The following is an 18015-nucleotide window of genomic DNA, read 5'->3' as shown; positions in this document are numbered from 1 at the left end:
AGAGCTGCATGTCATCAGCATACTGATGGCACGAAGCTCCACACCCCCTGATGACCCCACCGAACGGCCTCATATAGATGTTAAACAGCATTGGGGAGATGATTGAGCCTTGTGGAACCCCACAATTGAGACTCCATGGGGCAGAGACAATCTCCCCAAGCTGAACTCTCTGAGGACAGTCCTCCAAGTAGGATCTGAGCCAGGCAAGTGTCAGACCACCGATTCCCAACTCGGAGAGCTTCCCCAGGAGGATACCATGGTCAACAGTATTGAAGGCGGCTGAGATATTGAGGAGGCCCAACAAGGACATTTTGCCCCTGTCAGCCTCCCTCAGCAGGTCATCTAACAGTGTGACCAGTGCCGTTTCTGTGCCATGGTGCAGCCTGAAGCCCAACTAGAATGGATCCAGGGCATTGGTTTCATCCAAAAGAGCCTGAAGCTGGTCAGCCACCACCCTCTCGACCACTTTACTAAGGAAAGAAACATTGGTGATGGGCCTATAATTGCCAATATTGTTCGCTGCCAAATTTGGTTTCTTTCTTATGGGCCTAATGAGTGTCTCCTTGAGGGTAAGAGGAACCTTGCCCTCCTGGAGAGACCCATTAATTATCGCAGTAGCCCATTCTGTTGTTACAGGCCTGGCTACTTTGATTAGCCAGGCTGGGCAAGGGTCAAGAGAGGAAGCGGTGGCCCGGCAGTGATCAAGCACTTTGTCCACCATATCTGGTGTCACAGGCTGAAAAAATTCAAGACTCACTGGGCCTGGTGGAGCGCTGGACATCTCTGCTCGATCCACTCTATTTAAAAAAGGAGAGAGATCCCGGCAAATGGCCTCCACTTTAGATTTTTAAAATGCTGAAAATTGGTCCAGTGAGAGACTAGGGGGAGGCCCATCACCTAGACCAATTCCAGATAGATGGCGAACAATACGGAAAGTTCCGCCTGCTGATTTGAAGCTTCGCTTATCCGGTCAGCGAAGTGTGATCATCTAGCAGCCTTCAACCTTAGCGAGGTAATGGTTAGTCGCAATCCTGACAGCTTTCTTATAATCCATCGGTTTCTGTCTCCAGCTGCACTCTATCCATCTCTTATTTCGCTTCATAGCTCGCAGCTCCTGGTTAAACCAGGAGAGAGCATTTAGGAGCGATCGTGTCTACAGCCCTAGTGGCGGCAGCAAGCCAGCCGTCAAAGCTGTTTATATACCGCCCCACTCTCTGGGCGGTTTACAAGTTAATTATGCAGGCTACACACTGCCCCCCCCCAGCAAGCTGGGTACTCATTTTACTGACCTCGGAAGGATAGAAGGCTGAGTCAACTTTGAGCCGGCTACCTGGGATTGAACCCTGGGTCGTGAGCACAGTTTTAGCTGTAGTACAGCAGTTTAACCACTGCGCCATGAGAGCCTCGACAGGAACGCCAGCCAGATCAGCTGGAATCCCTCTCATAGTATCCTGGAATCATAATGGATCCAGTAGCCCTCAAGGGTAGACCTTTAAAATAGGTCCTTGCTCTGTGCGGAGCAGGAGAGCCACTGAGAGGTTACATTTTATTAGGTGGTGATCTGACCATGACAAGAGAACTGAAACAAGGCCAGTCACTATCAGACCACACTCGCTCCGCACAGTGGAGAAAACCAGGTCTAGCATATGACCACCCACGTGTGTAGGGCCATTAACATGTTGAAACATGTCCAAGGATACCATGGTTTCCAAGAACTCAAGAGCTGGACTGGCAATCTCTGCCTCCGCATCGATATTGAAGTCACCCAGGACCAGAAGTCTCAGGGACTCCAACAGTGTCACGCAGACAAAGTCTGCCAGCTCCGGTAAAGAGGTGGCTGGGTTGTGGGGAACGCAGTAACCCAGCAAGATCCCAATACCATCCCTGGCCCCAATCGACACGTGGAGGGCCTCCAGACCCAGCTTCACCACCGAGTGCCTAGTAACCTCCAGAGTACAGTGGTGCCTCGCTTGACAATGTTAATCCATTCCAGTGAAATCGCTGTAGAACAAAATCGTCGTCAAGTGGAAGTAAAAAGCCATTGAAACGCACTGAAAACTGCTCAATGCATTCCAATGGGCAAAATACCTCAGCATCCAGCGAAGATCCTCCATAGGGCGGCCATTTTACGATCCCCGTTAAGCAAAAATCCGTCCTAAAAACAGTGGGGAGCCATTTTGCACAGCGGGTGGCCATTTTGAAACCTGACGATCAGCTGTTTTTAGATCATTGTAATGCGAAGAATTGGTTCCCGAAGCAGGGAACCGATCATCGTCAAACGGAAATCGCTTTTTGAAACATCGTTTTGCGATCGCAAAAATATCGTTGTGATTTCGTTGTTTAACGAGGTAATCGTAAAGCGGGGCACCACTGTATTTCTATAAACAATGGCTACCCCCCCTCCAATCTACCCTGGTGCTGGACTACATAACCAGGAGGACAGGCAAGGGTCAGGAGAACACCTCTTTACCTGCCCATCCGAATTTCAGTTAGGCATGCCAGGTCTGCGTCGTCCTCCAAAATAAGATCGTAGATAATCTGGGATTTATTGGACACAGACGTGGCATTCAACAGCACCAGTGTTAGAGTGGCAGGCCGGCTAATCTGGCTACCTTGAGACTGACAGGTGGTCACAGATCCAGCACAGTGAACAGCCTTCAAACATCTGTTCACCGTTCTTTTAAAACATGTGGGAACTGTACCAACACCATATCTCCCTCTACCCATAATCACTCAGATGTTAGAACCCCCACTGGGGTGGCAAACCTTCCACTCCATACCAAAAAAAGACTAAGGATACACTACATTAATACAGTAAAACAATAATAAAAAATTAACAAAATCAATACATCATTAAATAATAATACAAACTGAAACAATTATCCATTTTCAAACAAATAATCAATTTAGGCAATCTATCAAATTAGCAATTTAATAAAATTTAAATTAAAAATTTAAACAAGATTTAAATTAGAGTTAAATTGGGCAATGCAAATAAATTCAAATTAGGCAATTTAAATAAAATAAATAAAACATTTGTTTCAAAAAATGAAATAAGAACAACAGAATGGAACAAACAAATATAAACTAAATGAAATATAACAAAAAATTAAAAACAAACAAAAAAATAAACCCAAGATTCTCCCCACACACAATTGGTCCTGTCACACAGCACACTGGCCGGAGATCTTATTTTCCCTCAGAGAGGCTCTCGGGGATGAATTTGAGTTTATGGGGGCAGAGACGCCAAGCCAAGCAGTCAAAACAGGCAAAGGCAAAGGCAAAGTATGATGTAACATCAAAAGGAGGAGGAGCTGAAGGAGAACTGCTGGAAACATGGCTACAGGGAGACAAATGAAAGTTCCCCCTTAAGCATGCCAGGGTCTGCTGCTGAAGAAGGTACTCCCCTGGCCATGGATGTCGGCGTGGTCTCCCAGGTCAGAAAACCCCCAAGAGAGTCCCACAACAAATCAGTACCAAGCTGCTCTAAGTCCTCAGCCAGGCTCTCAACCCTCCTCGGTTCCCCAACTTCAGGCTCACCACACTTCTACAAACAGCGTCCGCGATCTCTCTGGGGCTCCACCATTCGAACCAGTGAGTTCTTTTGCACCTCTCTGCACTGGGCCATGTCTCCGAGATCCCAGCGCCAGGCCACGAAGTCTCACAGGTTCCCATAAGACTCACAGGTCCCCACAAACTCAGGCTCTTCCAGCCCCCGTGGCACGAAAGGAGGCTCCCGGGGCACCAAGCTCCGTCTTACAGACAAGCCAAGTCAGCTGCCTCTCCCCTGGTCCTCCGACTCGCCCAACAGCCTCCGAAGCGGCACAGGAACCAAGAGGAAGAACTCAGGAAATGAATAGTATGTCAGAAATTATAACCAAGAAGTGAAAAGGTGCATTTTGAACACAATACCCATCTGTAGTAACTAAACATTTGCTGAAAAGGTGTGACTTTTAGTGGTGAATTGCCATAAGTTAAGAAATTCATAGACATTATCTGTCACAAGCTTATGGAGATTTCATATTTTTTTCTGAAATTCTCCATTAAATATTACAGTTTTTGTATTACTATGCAACAGGAATGCAATCATTATGTAACTGCAGGAACTAAATGATATATGTGGAAAGGTTGCAAGATAAATACTTTAGCACTTAAAAGACCAACAGATTTATTATGGCATTAGGGGACTACACTACATTTTATCTATGTGAAGGACCTTAAGCTATAAATATATATACCTTGCAGAGGAAGGGTATCATAATTTGTGAAGCCAAGGGACTTAAAATGCAGAAAAGTACAAACAGTGATCATTGCATTGCTCTGATTAATTAATTAGTGCTTGAAATTTGGTATTATCCTTGCCTAATGAGGACTTCTATAAAAATTCATAATTCACTGTATGTGTAACATTTTAGTAACCTAATAATCAAAGTTATTAGCATTGCTTGGCATTTATCCCTGTTCAAACCACAGAAGACAAAGATGATCTTCTGGGTAACTATAATTCATTTACTTTACATTGAAAACTGCATTTCAAATTCCTTTTTCAAGAAAAACCACTTTATGCTCAGTGACAAAATGTCCTATCAAGTGTCTTATTACACTAATATTGATTTATCATCAAATAACTGTTTTGCATGAGACCATTTGTTACCAAACTAATTGTCACTGTGTGTATTTTGAACATGTCACTGACTTCTCTGTTCACATCCCTGTACCATATTTATTACATGAGAGTGCAGTAATGATACTGTGCTGTCACAGCAGGTCAACATTCTATAAGGCAATTCTAAAAATGAGAGGGACGTGATGGCACTGTGGGTTAAACCGCAAAAGCCTCTGTGCTGTAAGGTCTGTAGATCTTCAGCTGTAAGATGGAATCCATGTGACGGAGTGAGCGCCCATCGCTTGTCCCATCTCCCGCCAACCTAGCAGTTCGAAAGCATGCAAATGTGAGTACATAAATAGGGACCACCTTGGTGGGAAGGTAACAGTGTTCCGTGTCTAAGTCTCACTGGCCAGGTGACCACAGAAGATTGTCTTCGGACAAACGCTGGCTCTATGGCTTGGAAACGGGGATGAGCACCGCCCCCTAGAGTCAAAAACGACTGGACAAAAATTGTCCAGGGGAACCTTTACCTTAAAAATGGGGCAGCCCAAACAAAACACTGTAACTTTGAAACCAGGCTTCAGATCATTACCAAATTTGGCACAAAGGGGTAGACAAGATGCTGTTGCACTGTACCAAATCTGGTGATGTTTGGACCAATAATTGTAAAATTATGATTTTTTAAATAATAAACGTGATATGCCTTTGCAGACACTGGCAATCTTTTCTGTCGGCATATTATTATCTAAAACGGATCAAATAAAATGTAAACACCAATCTTGTTTATCTTGCAACAAAACAGTTGGTCCCAGCCACTATTTTCTATTTAGAAAGATCAAGGCTGGAGGAGATGAAATACTGATGCTCAAAAAAGACCTTTCAAAATGGTGAAACAGTGTGAATTTCATATAATTACCAGCTTCGTTCATAAGCCCAAAAGGGAGATCTGAACTTTTGACCTTGTCAATCAGGACGCAATTACTGATCATAAATAGGATAAATTTTTTAACTCTTTCCTGGCCAAACAGGCATTTGTGCCGGGAAAAAAGATTCTGTGTCTTGTTGTAAAAATATTTTTTAAAATGTATATTTTAAATATTTTAAAATATAAATATTTTTATATTCCTTCACTCCTTCATGAATGCGTACAAGCACAGGGGGTGCCCCATCTTCCCCAGCCAGTCCGCGGGGCTAAAAAGGTTGGGGACTGCTGCAGTAGATCATCTTGACTGCTACCACTGGTATTGTCAACATTCACGCTGCCCTTTGCTATAGAAAGCTTGGCATCCTTTTTCCTGCTGGCAATGCAGGCACAATATTATGCAGTAATACTGAGCCATTTCCTGGCATTCTGAATCATGGATACAGAAGCACAATATTCCACATTCATAAAATTGAGGGTTTTTGGTGAAATGAATGTACAGTGGTGCCTCGCATTACGACGTTAATTCGTTCCAGCGAAATCGCTGAAGAACGAAAATGTCGTAAAGCAAAAATAAAAAAGCCATTGAAACGCATTAAAACCTGGTTAATGCATTCCAATCAGCTAAGAACTCACCGTCCAGTGAAGATCCTCCATAGGGGCGGCCATTTTAGGGTGCCTGTGTAGCGAAAAATAGCTCCTAAACACAGCGGGGAGCCATTCTGAGCACCCGGCGGCCATTTTGAAAACCTGACGATCAGCTGTTTTGATCATCATGAAGCGAAAATTGGTTCCCGAAACAGGGAACCGACCATCACGCAGTGAAATTCCACCATTCAAAACGTCGCTTTGCGATCGCAGAAATCTCATCATAATGCGGATTCGTTGTTAAACGGAGCGCCCGTCTTGCGAGGCACCACTGTATGTGCATTTTTAACTCCCCCATCTTTGATGTATACTTTAAAGTAGTCATGGGGAAGGTGACTGTGCCAGGAAAGGTAGAGCAACGTTGTCAGGAGACTGGACTCTGCTAAACATTTAGACTTCTAGCAGGGTTACCCAAAATGGAGTGGACAAAACTGAAACACCAAACTAAGATGTATCTGTTCTCTTCCAGAAATAAGAACTGTGTCAGCAGAAGAGAAATAATAATTCCAATATTACTGAGAGTTGATATGTTGTTAAAGCATGGCTATTGGTCAGCAGCAATAGAAGAAGGCAACACAGGTGGAGGATTGTTTACAGACAATAGCAATGATACTTCAGATAACTCTTGTTAGTATTGCACAGAAGACAATGGAAAACTACACTCACATATGTACCTCATACCACAAAAACCCTGTGATGAGACAATCTAAAATGAAGCGAGAGTGCAAAAAAAATAAATAAATCACATTCATAAGTTAGAATACGCTCCGTCAGCTACTGGAGAAAAAGTAAAGGAGTGATATTAGCACAATTCTTAATAAGGCAACTGGATTAGAACCAAAAAGGATGTTGAGACATGAGAGGAAGATTCAAAGCTTAGCAACACATATAATTGGAACACAGAAACTGATTTCAGATAACTAAAATGAAATGTAGTATTGTAAATGTTTTGTGTGAGTTGACTAAAGTGGATTGAAATAGGATTTCCAATCAGCGTACTATGAAGTGCACTCTGGAAATGACAAACTCTGAAGATGATGATGTAGCATAAGGGGCTATATTGCAAAGGTTAATCAAATAATATCAGACGTCACAGAAAGCCTTCTCAAAATTGCCATCACACAAGACTAGACTTCAGCTGCAGATGTTAAAGTAAAAGAAACCAACAGCATTTATGGAAGTGTCCGGGGAGAAATTGCTGACACACCAAAAGGGGATCTGCTCATAATCATAGGTGATTGCGATCTAAAAACAGGAAATGAAGCAGAACTGAACGTTGTTGGAGAATTTGGCTTTGGATCTTGAAATGAAGCGGGAGAGCAAATAATTGGATTTACAGAACAGAACATACACAGGCATTTTCAACTCAGAATAATACTTTATGAACTTGAAGAAGGGGAATGCATTTCTTCAAAGCTTGCGCTGTAACAAATGTGTTAATCTTTAAGGCACCCCAGGGCTTTTTGTTATAAGAAATTATGTGACCACCTGTTTCAACGCAATTAAAGAATCGTATTTCTAGAGACTTGCTATAAAAATTTAAAAGCTTGTTTCTTGTGCTGTATCCTGCATTAACCCTATGCCACTCCCTCCCCACCAAAAGCACTTGCATTAGAGATAAAAAGGCATTATGAGATTTACTTCTAACAATCACTGTTCTCTCTTCAGAAAAAAGAGGGCTCATGTATTGGCAAAGATATTCTAGGACAAGATGATGATTATAGATTGTGGTAGACCTAAGCTTGGAATCATTACATTTTGGGATGATAACCTCAAGTCACCATGCTATCTGAGCAATTCTAGGAACTACCATTCATAAAAGTGTATTTTTAAAGCTTAGTGATCATCTGACAGGGTACCTGTAATGCCTGGTGTCCCGAATAGGCCGGTCACTGCTGAGTTTGTCACTCTCCAACTGATTGAAAGCATGTTGCCGATAGGGATCTTCTCCAGCCTTTAGCAACTTTGAGGAGAGGTAGACCTTTTCATCAAAACTCCGTAAGCCAATTTTCTCTGCTTGTGGTGCTTTAGATGCCTAGAAAGGAGCATTCGAAAGAGTCAGTGTTGCAAAAGTAAGGACTTCATAAGACATAACATGTTAATAACATGTTGTACTAAAATAAAACTAAAATTATGGTTGTTGTGGGTTTTTTGGGCTCTTTGGCCGTGTTCTGAAGGTTGTTCTTCCTAACGTTTCGCCAGTCTCTGTGGCCGGCATCTTCAGAGGACAGCACTCCCGGCCGTGAAAGCCTTCGCGAAAACTAAAATTAAATAAGGTGAAAGCAGGAGGGTAATCACACTGTGAAAAAGTAAAAAGTTGATTTGTTATTGTAATATGAATTGATCGGATAATTGTATACTCTGTGTTCTCCTATCCCCCTAATCCTTTTTCCCTTTTCCCCCTTACTTTTTGTACACCCTACTCTGTTCTTAAATAAATACTAAAAAAAAATATTTTGTACAAAAAAAACCCCATATTGATATTCAAAGGAACAGCTGATTTAAAAAAGATGGATCATAGATAATTATTTTAGAATGCAACAATTAGGTAAAGTACTCTTGTCCATGGCCTGGTGTGCTCTGGTCCATGGGGTCACGAACAGTCGGATACGACTAAACAACTAAACAACAACAACTCTTGTTACTATAGGAAACAAATGGGACAATGCTTCTCCTTGTACTCTAGTGACTGACTGACCTACAAGTTAGCCCTAACACAAATATATTTTCCATTAATTTCCATGGGGCTTACTTTGGAGCATCTGTATTTAAAATATTACAGATTTAGATGTAGTGTATGCAGTGGTATTTAGACAGTTGCATTTATGAAAACAAGGCTGAAATTAATACATATTTTAAAATCCAAACAGGCAGCTAATATAAAATGACCCACTGCCAACAGTTGTCAATTAATTATTATTGTTGTCATATTCTAACTCAGCAAATCTGTGTGGTATAATTTGAATATTTTGAAAACTGATATTACATTTGCAAATTTACTCTACTTTTATGCAGTTTTTTCTCTCCCCCCCCCCCTTGTTTTAATTTTTAAAGCATTTGGAAATGCAACAGATCCGAATAGTTTTTGCAGCACATGGCCTCTGCTGATCTGTAACTGGGAAGGGTTCTAAGGAAGCAGCTGAACCTGTCTGACCATCACTGTGAAGTAGTTTTGGCTAGAAATCCAAGCCATTTATCAATACAAAGTAATAAGGCAGGTTGAAGTGTTGGCAACAGCAATAAATTATCATGCTTGGTACTGCATTTTAAACATAGTTTTAACAATGTTGAGATCTCAACTATGAATACAAGACAACATTGGGTGCAGTGTTTGGGTTTGAAGCAAAACAGTTGCACAGTGAGGTATGAAACTGACTGTATCCAGTAATGCTGGGGAGGGATTAATACTTTGGGAGGCAAAGTTATTCCAGTCACCCACATGTTTTCCCCACTTTCTCCATAAGATTTGGAAAGCAATTAATGAGTCCCACCCCAGCCACCACCAAAACAGCATTTCTCCAACTAGGCTCTCTTGAACAAATACTTGAAAGAAGAGATAGGATAACAATGGTGGACTGCACTGCAAGGCCATCATGCACTACCTGACGTGTATTACACACCTAAAAAGGTCATTGCTAAAGGTCTCCTCAGCTCATCAAACTGGCTATAGTGCAAAAGCATACAGAGAAGACATTTTTCATAATTTAGAGTCACAAAAGAATGGAATGCAAAAAGTTGCCCTTCATTGCCTTGCCTGAACAATTCCTTCCCCTTTTGGTACAATAACCACGTTCTTCTCATCCAAGGCTGAAACAAACCTCGTTGCTAGGATAAAGGAGAGCTAAACTCATTAGGCTCAGTATAGAAAACATGATTGATTTCATAGTCTTGAAAGCTTTTTCAGGAAGTTCAGCTTCACTGGCAGGAAGCAGAGTGCACAATTGAAGAAAAATATTTCTTGAAATGGCTGAAGAAGTCCTCTTTTTTAACGCATATTGTCAATAACAGCTTACACACCCACAAAAGAAGGAGGGAGAAAGCAAGTGTTTGAAATGCTCCACAGTGAACAGGCACAGAGAATGTATCCCATTTGAGTCACAGAGGCACACAGAATACATATACAGTAGTGCCTCACAAGACTATGTTAATTCATTCTGCGAAAATCGCTGTCTTGCGAAAACATCATCTTGCGAAACACGGTTCCCCTTGGAATGCATTAAAATCAATTTAATGTGTTCTAATGGGGGAAGAAAACATCATCTTGTGAAAATCGTCCACAGAAAACATTGTCTTGGGAAACGCGGGTCCCCATTGGAATGCACTGAAATCTATTTAATGTGTTCCAATGGGGGGAAAGCATTGGTTAAAAAAAAAAAAACATCTTGCGAAGCACAGACCCAAACATCATGTAGTGAAAATCACCCATAGGAAAAACTGTTTTGCGAAGCGCAACAGCGATCGCAAAAAACCATCGTCTTGCAGATTAATCGTCCTGCGAGGCAAGCGTCTTGCGAGGCACCACTGTATTTTCTTCCAGCTCTAAATGCCACTCTTTTTTCACCTTTTCCTTTTTGCTTTAATGTGTTTAAAATAGGGTGTTTTGCAAATGGCTATTGTACAACTGACTGTTCAGCAAAAGATAATAATAGTCTTAGAACTGCAGAGCTGGAAACGACCCTATGGATCATCAGGTCCAGCTCCTTTCAAGTAGACACAGTGAGGAACTGAACTCCCAACTTCTGTCTCTTACATAAACCACTGAACCATCCACCAGTAGTAACATTTAAAAAATAATAATGAGGTGAGATGTGAACAGCATATAGCTTTTATGCTCTTTAATATAATACAAAAGACTAAAATTGGATGTATTAAAATACTGTACTATAAACTAGCAATAGATGCTTTGTGGACCCTATCAGCTCAGAGCCAAGGGTCTGTGGGCTAAATACTGATCTGATTGCTTAATTGTCACACAGGTTGTCACCCATATGTCAACATCTACTTTTTAGGGTGTTTTTTTTTACACATATTGCCCATGGTGTCAAAACTCTGTAAATGTTCAGATGTGTCCTGCCTCTCCTAAAAGCATAGGTAGGTTCAGACTGAGTAGGAATGTGAAGCACTTTAACTTCATAGTCTGTCTTTGATGGACCCAATCTAGCTTTTCAACGTTGCTTGCCTTGAAGGCTGAGATAAGGCTTAATTCATGGATGGGCAACTTGAGGCTTTCCAGATGTCATTGGACTGCCACTCTGATTAGCCGTAGCCAACACTAGCCAATGGTGAAGGGTACTATGAGTTATGGCCAACAACACCTTGAAGGACACGAGTTGCCCACTCTGACTTCATTCTCGGATGCTAGGAGGCATCCTGTATCAGCCAGAGTGCACCAGATTCTAAAACATTTCTTTCATCTAATCCAGGGGTGTCCAAACTTTTCACAGTGAGGGCTATATAATATATTTTTGAGTGCCAAAGGAGCACGCACTGGTGGGCCGGATGTGGCCTGTGGCCCGTACTTTGGAGACCCCTGATCTAAACTATTACCACAAGTTGCTACTGGTGCAACCATGACTACCAGTTTGCTGGCTGATGCTCCTTCACTAAGAACGTGCCTTAAGATTATGTGCTCCTGTATTACTCCCCTCATGATTTGGTCTGTACTTGTCCATATGCTTGTCCAGAAAAGAGGACTAGTATGTATTCTTTCATGCTAACCAAACAGTTTCCTGTCCTGAACATGACCACTTTTTCTGCAAACTGCTTATTCCCCTAGTCCTTTCAAATGTTAGGAAGTTTCTCCATTCTTTGTTTGTTCCTTGTGTGTAAGTATTTGGCCTAAAAATAGTTTTTATCTTTCTGTATCATTTTCTTTCAGTAGATCTATAGACCTCTAATACAGCCTGAAAAAAGAGAGGAAATGGCTTATGTGTCACAAATAATATCCATCAGCAATGTCTTTGTTAGCTTCCTCTCTCTACAAACACAACACTAAACAATGGTTTAGATAAGCCTATTCTGCCCCGCCCCCTGCCATTTCCTCCTCTGTCACACCCACAAGAAGATTGGAAGTATTTATTTCTGTTTCCAACAGACCACATTTTATTGTTATGTTGAAACTAGGAACTGCAATAAAATTTTATGGTTTATCTAACGTCAGGACCATAAACCTCAGTTTGCTATTGGTTTATACGGAAAGCAAAACTTAAAACAAAACACAATTTATTCCCAATTTGGAAACAAGGCCAGCTCCTCTAAGAAGGGTGATGTACAAAGGGTATCTTTGTGCCGCCTGGAGAAGCTAGAAACTGAGCCCATCTTCCCTAACCCACTTTAGTCACAGAATCCAGCTTATTGGTACACTAGCTTCACGGCTAGATGGCTGCTTTAAAAAAAATTGCAGGGGGAAGGGAATCCTTGATGGATATTTGATGAATATCTAGGATTCAAATATTAGAAAACTACCACCTGTGTTATATAGCCTTTGTATAACACTGACCTCTAAAGAAATTGGGGTTTCATTATTTGACACTTACATACAGAGAGATAGCCACAATGATCACCCAAAGCAGTAAAAAAAAAAATGAAAAACACGTGGCAAAGCAATGAAAAACTGAAGGAAAAACCTTTGAAACAATCATTTATAAACATGGGGTTTCAAATTAATCATGACCCCCTGAAGGCTCAAGTAGGCCATATGATTGCTGTATTTCCTACCTTCCTTTTCATTGGCTGCTGTATTGCTATTTTCTGGGAAAGATTTAATCTTTTTCATCTGACTCTGTGCTTGTGGAAGTTTATATATATTTCAAGGGAACCCCGTTGTATATATATAAAAACTTCAAATGCCCAATAATGTTGTTTCAGACAGGCTATATATAAAATCTTCAAATGCCTGATAATGTTCTTTCAGGCAGGCTTTTAAGCAATAAGAGGGTGCCTCAGGAATGCTTTGTTCATTAAATGCAGAGATTTTTAAATGTTTTAATATGCTTTTGAAATGTGTTTTCATATGTGGTTTTAATACTGACTAACGTTTAATTTTTTTTTAATGTAGTATACCTGGCATTTAAAAATCCTTGATTATTGTATAGTTTTAATTATTGTGAGCCACCTTGGCTCTATGAAGACAAAGACAGCATATAAATAAACAAACATTGTGAGAAACTATTTCAGCCTTGAAACTCTCCATGCAAAGGAATAGTGGTGCCAACAATGGGGTTTCAGTTAAAATGAAACAGCTGCTTCTGTAGAATCAAATACAAGTCTCTTTAAAAGCTGCATGCAGTATGTAAGGCAAGACCATGGTGCTGCTGCCACGTTTTCAACAGTGACATCCACCTAATTCCATATATGCTTTTTTTGTTTTGAACTCCATTTAATGCGTTCCTATGGGGACAAAACTCACAGTTATGCGAAGATTCCCCATACAGCCGCCATTTTCACCACCTCGGTAAGCGAGGAATCAGCGTGAAAACGCTGTGGGTGGCCATTTTCTTCATCCGGTGGCCATTTTGGAACCGCCAATCAGCTGTTCTGCAAACATCGCAATGCGAAGACCGGTAAGCGAAATGCTTACCGATCATCGCAATGCGATGTTTTGCCTATTCAAACATCGCAATGTGATCGCTTTTTCGATCGCAAAATCCGCATCACTATGCGGATTTGTCGTTAAACGGTGCGCTCATTATGCGAGGCACCACCGCATTTACATCAATGAGAATGTTTCAGCTATCCCTTCCTCTGGTACCCAGATTCTGTGCCATTGCCTCACCTATTGTTTGTTACAATTTGTTTACCTTCAAGAATTTAAGTATAGCCAGACTAGAGAAGAGTAGCAACAGCGACTAATCATTAGCCTAGGGCAGTGGTTCCCAACCTTGAGTCTTCAGATGCTCTTTGATTACAACTCCCAGAAATCCTTACCAGCACAGCCCATGATGAAGGCTTCTAGAGCAACAGGTTCAGCCATCAGTAGTGGAGCACAGCCATGTTGCCTGTGGTACCCTGGGGCCTTTAGCATGGGGCTAGCACAAAAAGGACTGGGTGTATTGAACAGATGTACTGATTAGACTAGGGGTGGGCAATTAATTTCTATAGGGGGGGCCACATGAAAAATCTGAACTGTGTTCTGGGGGCAAACCAACTTTACTTAAAAATAAAATGAAACAGTGATGTTATGATTTTATTTTATTTTAAACTCGTGAATCTTCACAAATACTACAGAGGTTTTTTGTGGTATGTTAAAGATAAGCAACTGATCAGCTTTAGACAAAAAGCTATAAATGGTTTTGATGTCCAGCGGGCCGGACAGGAGCGGCTCGCGGGCCATATGTGGCCCTCTGGCTGCACTTTGCCCAGGTCTGGATTAGACCAAGGGGCAATGATTTTGGAATGCCAGTCTGGTAGAACACTAACAGTGGAGACACATGCATATTGCTTCCTTTGCCAAGGTGACAGCGATTATGCCTGATTAACTGAGGCATACTATTTCCACAAGTTTCACCATGATAAGGTTAGAGGCCCACCAGGACAATTATGGCAAATAAAAGACACCAAAAATAAAGAAAAAATAATAGAGTGGAAGGAAACTCAAGGGTGATATATCTCTTGTTAAGTAAGATTCAATCCAGTCAGCTTGGGGGACTTGGAAAGGAGAGGGTCTGGGTGTGTGTCAGACTGCCCTTCCTCCAAGGGAACAAAATATCATGGGCTGGTTCCAGGTCCCCTAAATGCCACAATAAGGACAATTAATAAGGGATGCTATAAAGAGGGGAAAGGAAAGTGTCCCTTGCCCCCTATGGTGTTGTACAGACATTTCTAGACCATCACAGATATGCTGGAGTGGTGCACTCATGCAGCAGGGAAGGAGGAACCAACACCCATAGGGAGTGACTGCATCAGGAATCCTTATATACCAAACAGAAAGAAAGTGAAAAATTCTCCTGGAAACAGAATCGAAGGCAGTTACTTTAAAACAAAAAAAAAATTAAATGCCAGAGGACTGGAAAATGCCCCAAAGTTAAGCTTTCTCGTGTCTTACATTAACACTATTCCACCAGTTTAATATGGCAATGAGATTTGTCTATATTCACCGCTACATGTTTAGTTTTAAGAGCAGAAGGCTTCCCCTCCCCCTCCCTGACAAGGCCTTTCACTTGCCTCAGTTGCTACGAGTTATTAGGATTCAGCAGAGCAATCCCATTATCTGTTCATCCTACGTACTTGTGCAGCCTTATTCCTGCTTCAGCTGATAGCATCGGTGGCCATTATCCCCTCACTCTTATACAGAGCAGAGATTATTTTCAATTACTAGCATCCAGAGAGCTCTGCAACAAGCAAAGTCTAAAGCTGTAGGCTTTTTTACTGTATAATTTTTATGACGTTTGAATGAACTTGCTTTTTCAAATTGAGTACACAGTCTTACTACTTGCATGGAAAGAAAAGAACAAGGGAGATATGATAAAAGCTCTCAAATAGTGCACAAAGCTGCTGTATGGAATGCCAGTCTGGTAGAACACTAACAGTGGAGACACATGCATGATAAGAGCCAATGATCATTATGGCTACTGAGGATAGGATGTGAGTTATAGTCTGAGGGCATACAGTATGTTTAGATCAGAACACCCAAATCAGGCCTTTACTTACACTGAGCAAAAAAAAAAAAAGTAATAATCACCACCGTTGTGATGGAATTAATCACTGCCTATTTATAGATCTTCTATTGTTGTCCTTCCTTGACACACCCTCCCTGTCAACAGTTGTAAATTCCCCCCAGAGACATAGACACAATTCATCTGAAGAAGCATGCTTGGACACACAAAAGCTTATGAAAAAATAAAACCTAGTCAGTCCTAAAGTGTTACAAGACTTCTGGTTTCTCTTGTGCTACAACAGGTTCAGACTCATACTGATGCTTTCCCATACTTTGTCTAAAACATTCTGCTACCCAGGAACCTGATGTTCAGTGAGTATGTAAGACCCCATCACTGCCCTGACTTTCCAGATCCTGTCTACTTACATGCCACTGAACTATTGCCTGTGAGTTCCAAAACCAAGCAATCCTCTAACTTACCAAGGAGAAAGTCTGTTAAAAGCCTAAAACCTTTTTACAGGACTTGAACTGAGCCCCATTGTCGGTAAATCGGTCTATCCGTAAACATCAGGACCGGAACATACTTTGTTTTCAGCCATTGCTGCACAACTAATGCATGGGATGAACTAGCTTTTTAATTTCATCTGCTAGATTAGAAACGGGGGAACCTGTAAAGTTTCATATATTGGATTTTAGACCCCATCGGGTTATCCTGAATAGCCAACGGTGAGGCACAATGGGAGTTAAATCAGCAACATCTGGAAATTGGCAGGTTTCCCATACCTCTGTTAGTCCTAAATGTCCATGTATCTTTCAGGATGCAGATGTTAGATTAAGTTCGTACCTTAGCAGAGCTAACACTGGTGTGTCTGCCATTCCAGATCCAGACAGTACTTTCCAATGCAAAGAGTTCCCCTTCCAAAGTTTATCTCTTGTCATTTAAATGGGATTGTATGGTTAGGATAAGTGCATGTCTCTAGCTAGAATCTGCTTTTTCTTGTTGTCTAACAGTGCTATTGCCCCGATCCAAAACTTGGGTGAGAGGGTCCTTCTAGAATATTATTCTGCAAAGGGTGTTTCACTCCATATGAAATGGTATTTTCTTCGATCCCAAGATGTTCCAAAGTGAAACACTTTGAATTAGATGCATGAAAAAAAGTATTTATGTATTTATGTATTTATGTATTTATTTATTTATTTGTTTGTTTGTTTGTTTGTTTGTTTGTTTGTTTCCAGTATGGCAAAAGCATTGCTCCACAGTGAGCTTGTTTGCCTTTCACCATATTCTTTTTGAAGCCTTCTGAAATATATTCTTCAGCACAAAGCTATTGCATGCTGAATTAGAACAGATTTACCATCCTTTCTATATGGTATGCTTCCACATGGAGTAATCAACCAGACAGAGGCACTGTAATTTCAGCAAAAGTTTTAGACTGAAGGTGTAATTTGTGCTACTACTGCTTTGTTCATCACCTTCTACCATTCCCTATGAACAGCTTGTAGTGATACAGGAACCCTGTCATCACTTTTGCATTTGTGCACCTTAGCAAATGTCCATGTTGTTGTTCTTTTGTATTTGACGACACCACTTTCCATGGATTGCAGTCATTTCATATAAAAAGCTCTCTCTAAATAACATTCAATGAGCTGTCATCATGTTTTGTGGACCTGCCTCCCAAAAAATTCTATCAACGGATACGCAGGGCACCAGGTAACTCAGTGATTGATGAGATTCTCAAAGACAGCAGCATCTTCATAACAAAAAACACAGCAAAGGGAATAAAGCATGATTTGATATGTAACTCCTGACAGCACCGCTATAACTTTAAAAAAACCCTCAATGTTTATCATCTTGCCTCCCAGGAGTGCTTTCTTGATGTATTCAGAAATCCAGCCACATTTCACCAACTCCACAATTATGAATTCAAAAGACACACAAACTGAGAGACTGCGGTTGCATAAGATAAGGGTGCTGAGAGAAGAGTGGGCAGGCTGAAAAGCTATGGAACTGTTGAGACAGAAGGAAGATCTGTACTTTAATTATTTGAAACTAGTTTTACCTAACTAACACACAACTGATGAACAGCCTTTCAAAATATTTGCTATAAAGAAAGAAAGGCCAAGTATGTAGAAGATTAAAAGAAACAAAAGCAATCCTAATTATTTGGTATTCCACATTCCAGGATCAGGTCATCCCATATTCCTCCCAAGCAGAGTCGTCTCTAATTGTTCCCCGAAGAC

General features: G+C 41.2%; 1 protein-coding gene across 4 annotated transcripts in view; it reads right to left on the bottom strand.

Annotated features, from left to right (window-relative positions):
• GALNT16 (polypeptide N-acetylgalactosaminyltransferase 16) overlaps positions 1-18015 on the bottom strand; it is a 192455-nt gene that overhangs the window by 87668 nt on the left and 86772 nt on the right. For all 4 annotated transcript variants that reach the window (XR_013543663.1, XM_020788514.3, XM_072986160.2 and 1 more), the window contains one exon: positions 8039-8214. Coding sequence is in view for 3 of the 4 variants with exons in the window: in XM_020788514.3 (XP_020644173.1) it covers positions 8039-8214 (176 nt within the window). In the remaining variant the exon portion in view is untranslated. The remainder of the gene's footprint in view (positions 1-8038; positions 8215-18015) is intronic.

Source organism: Pogona vitticeps, chromosome 1 (genome assembly GCF_051106095.1).
Source record: "Pogona vitticeps strain Pit_001003342236 chromosome 1, PviZW2.1, whole genome shotgun sequence".
NCBI lineage: Eukaryota > Metazoa > Chordata > Lepidosauria > Squamata > Agamidae > Pogona > Pogona vitticeps.
Note: the sequence above shows the minus strand (reverse complement) of the source record. Positions and strands in the feature narration are given on the sequence as shown.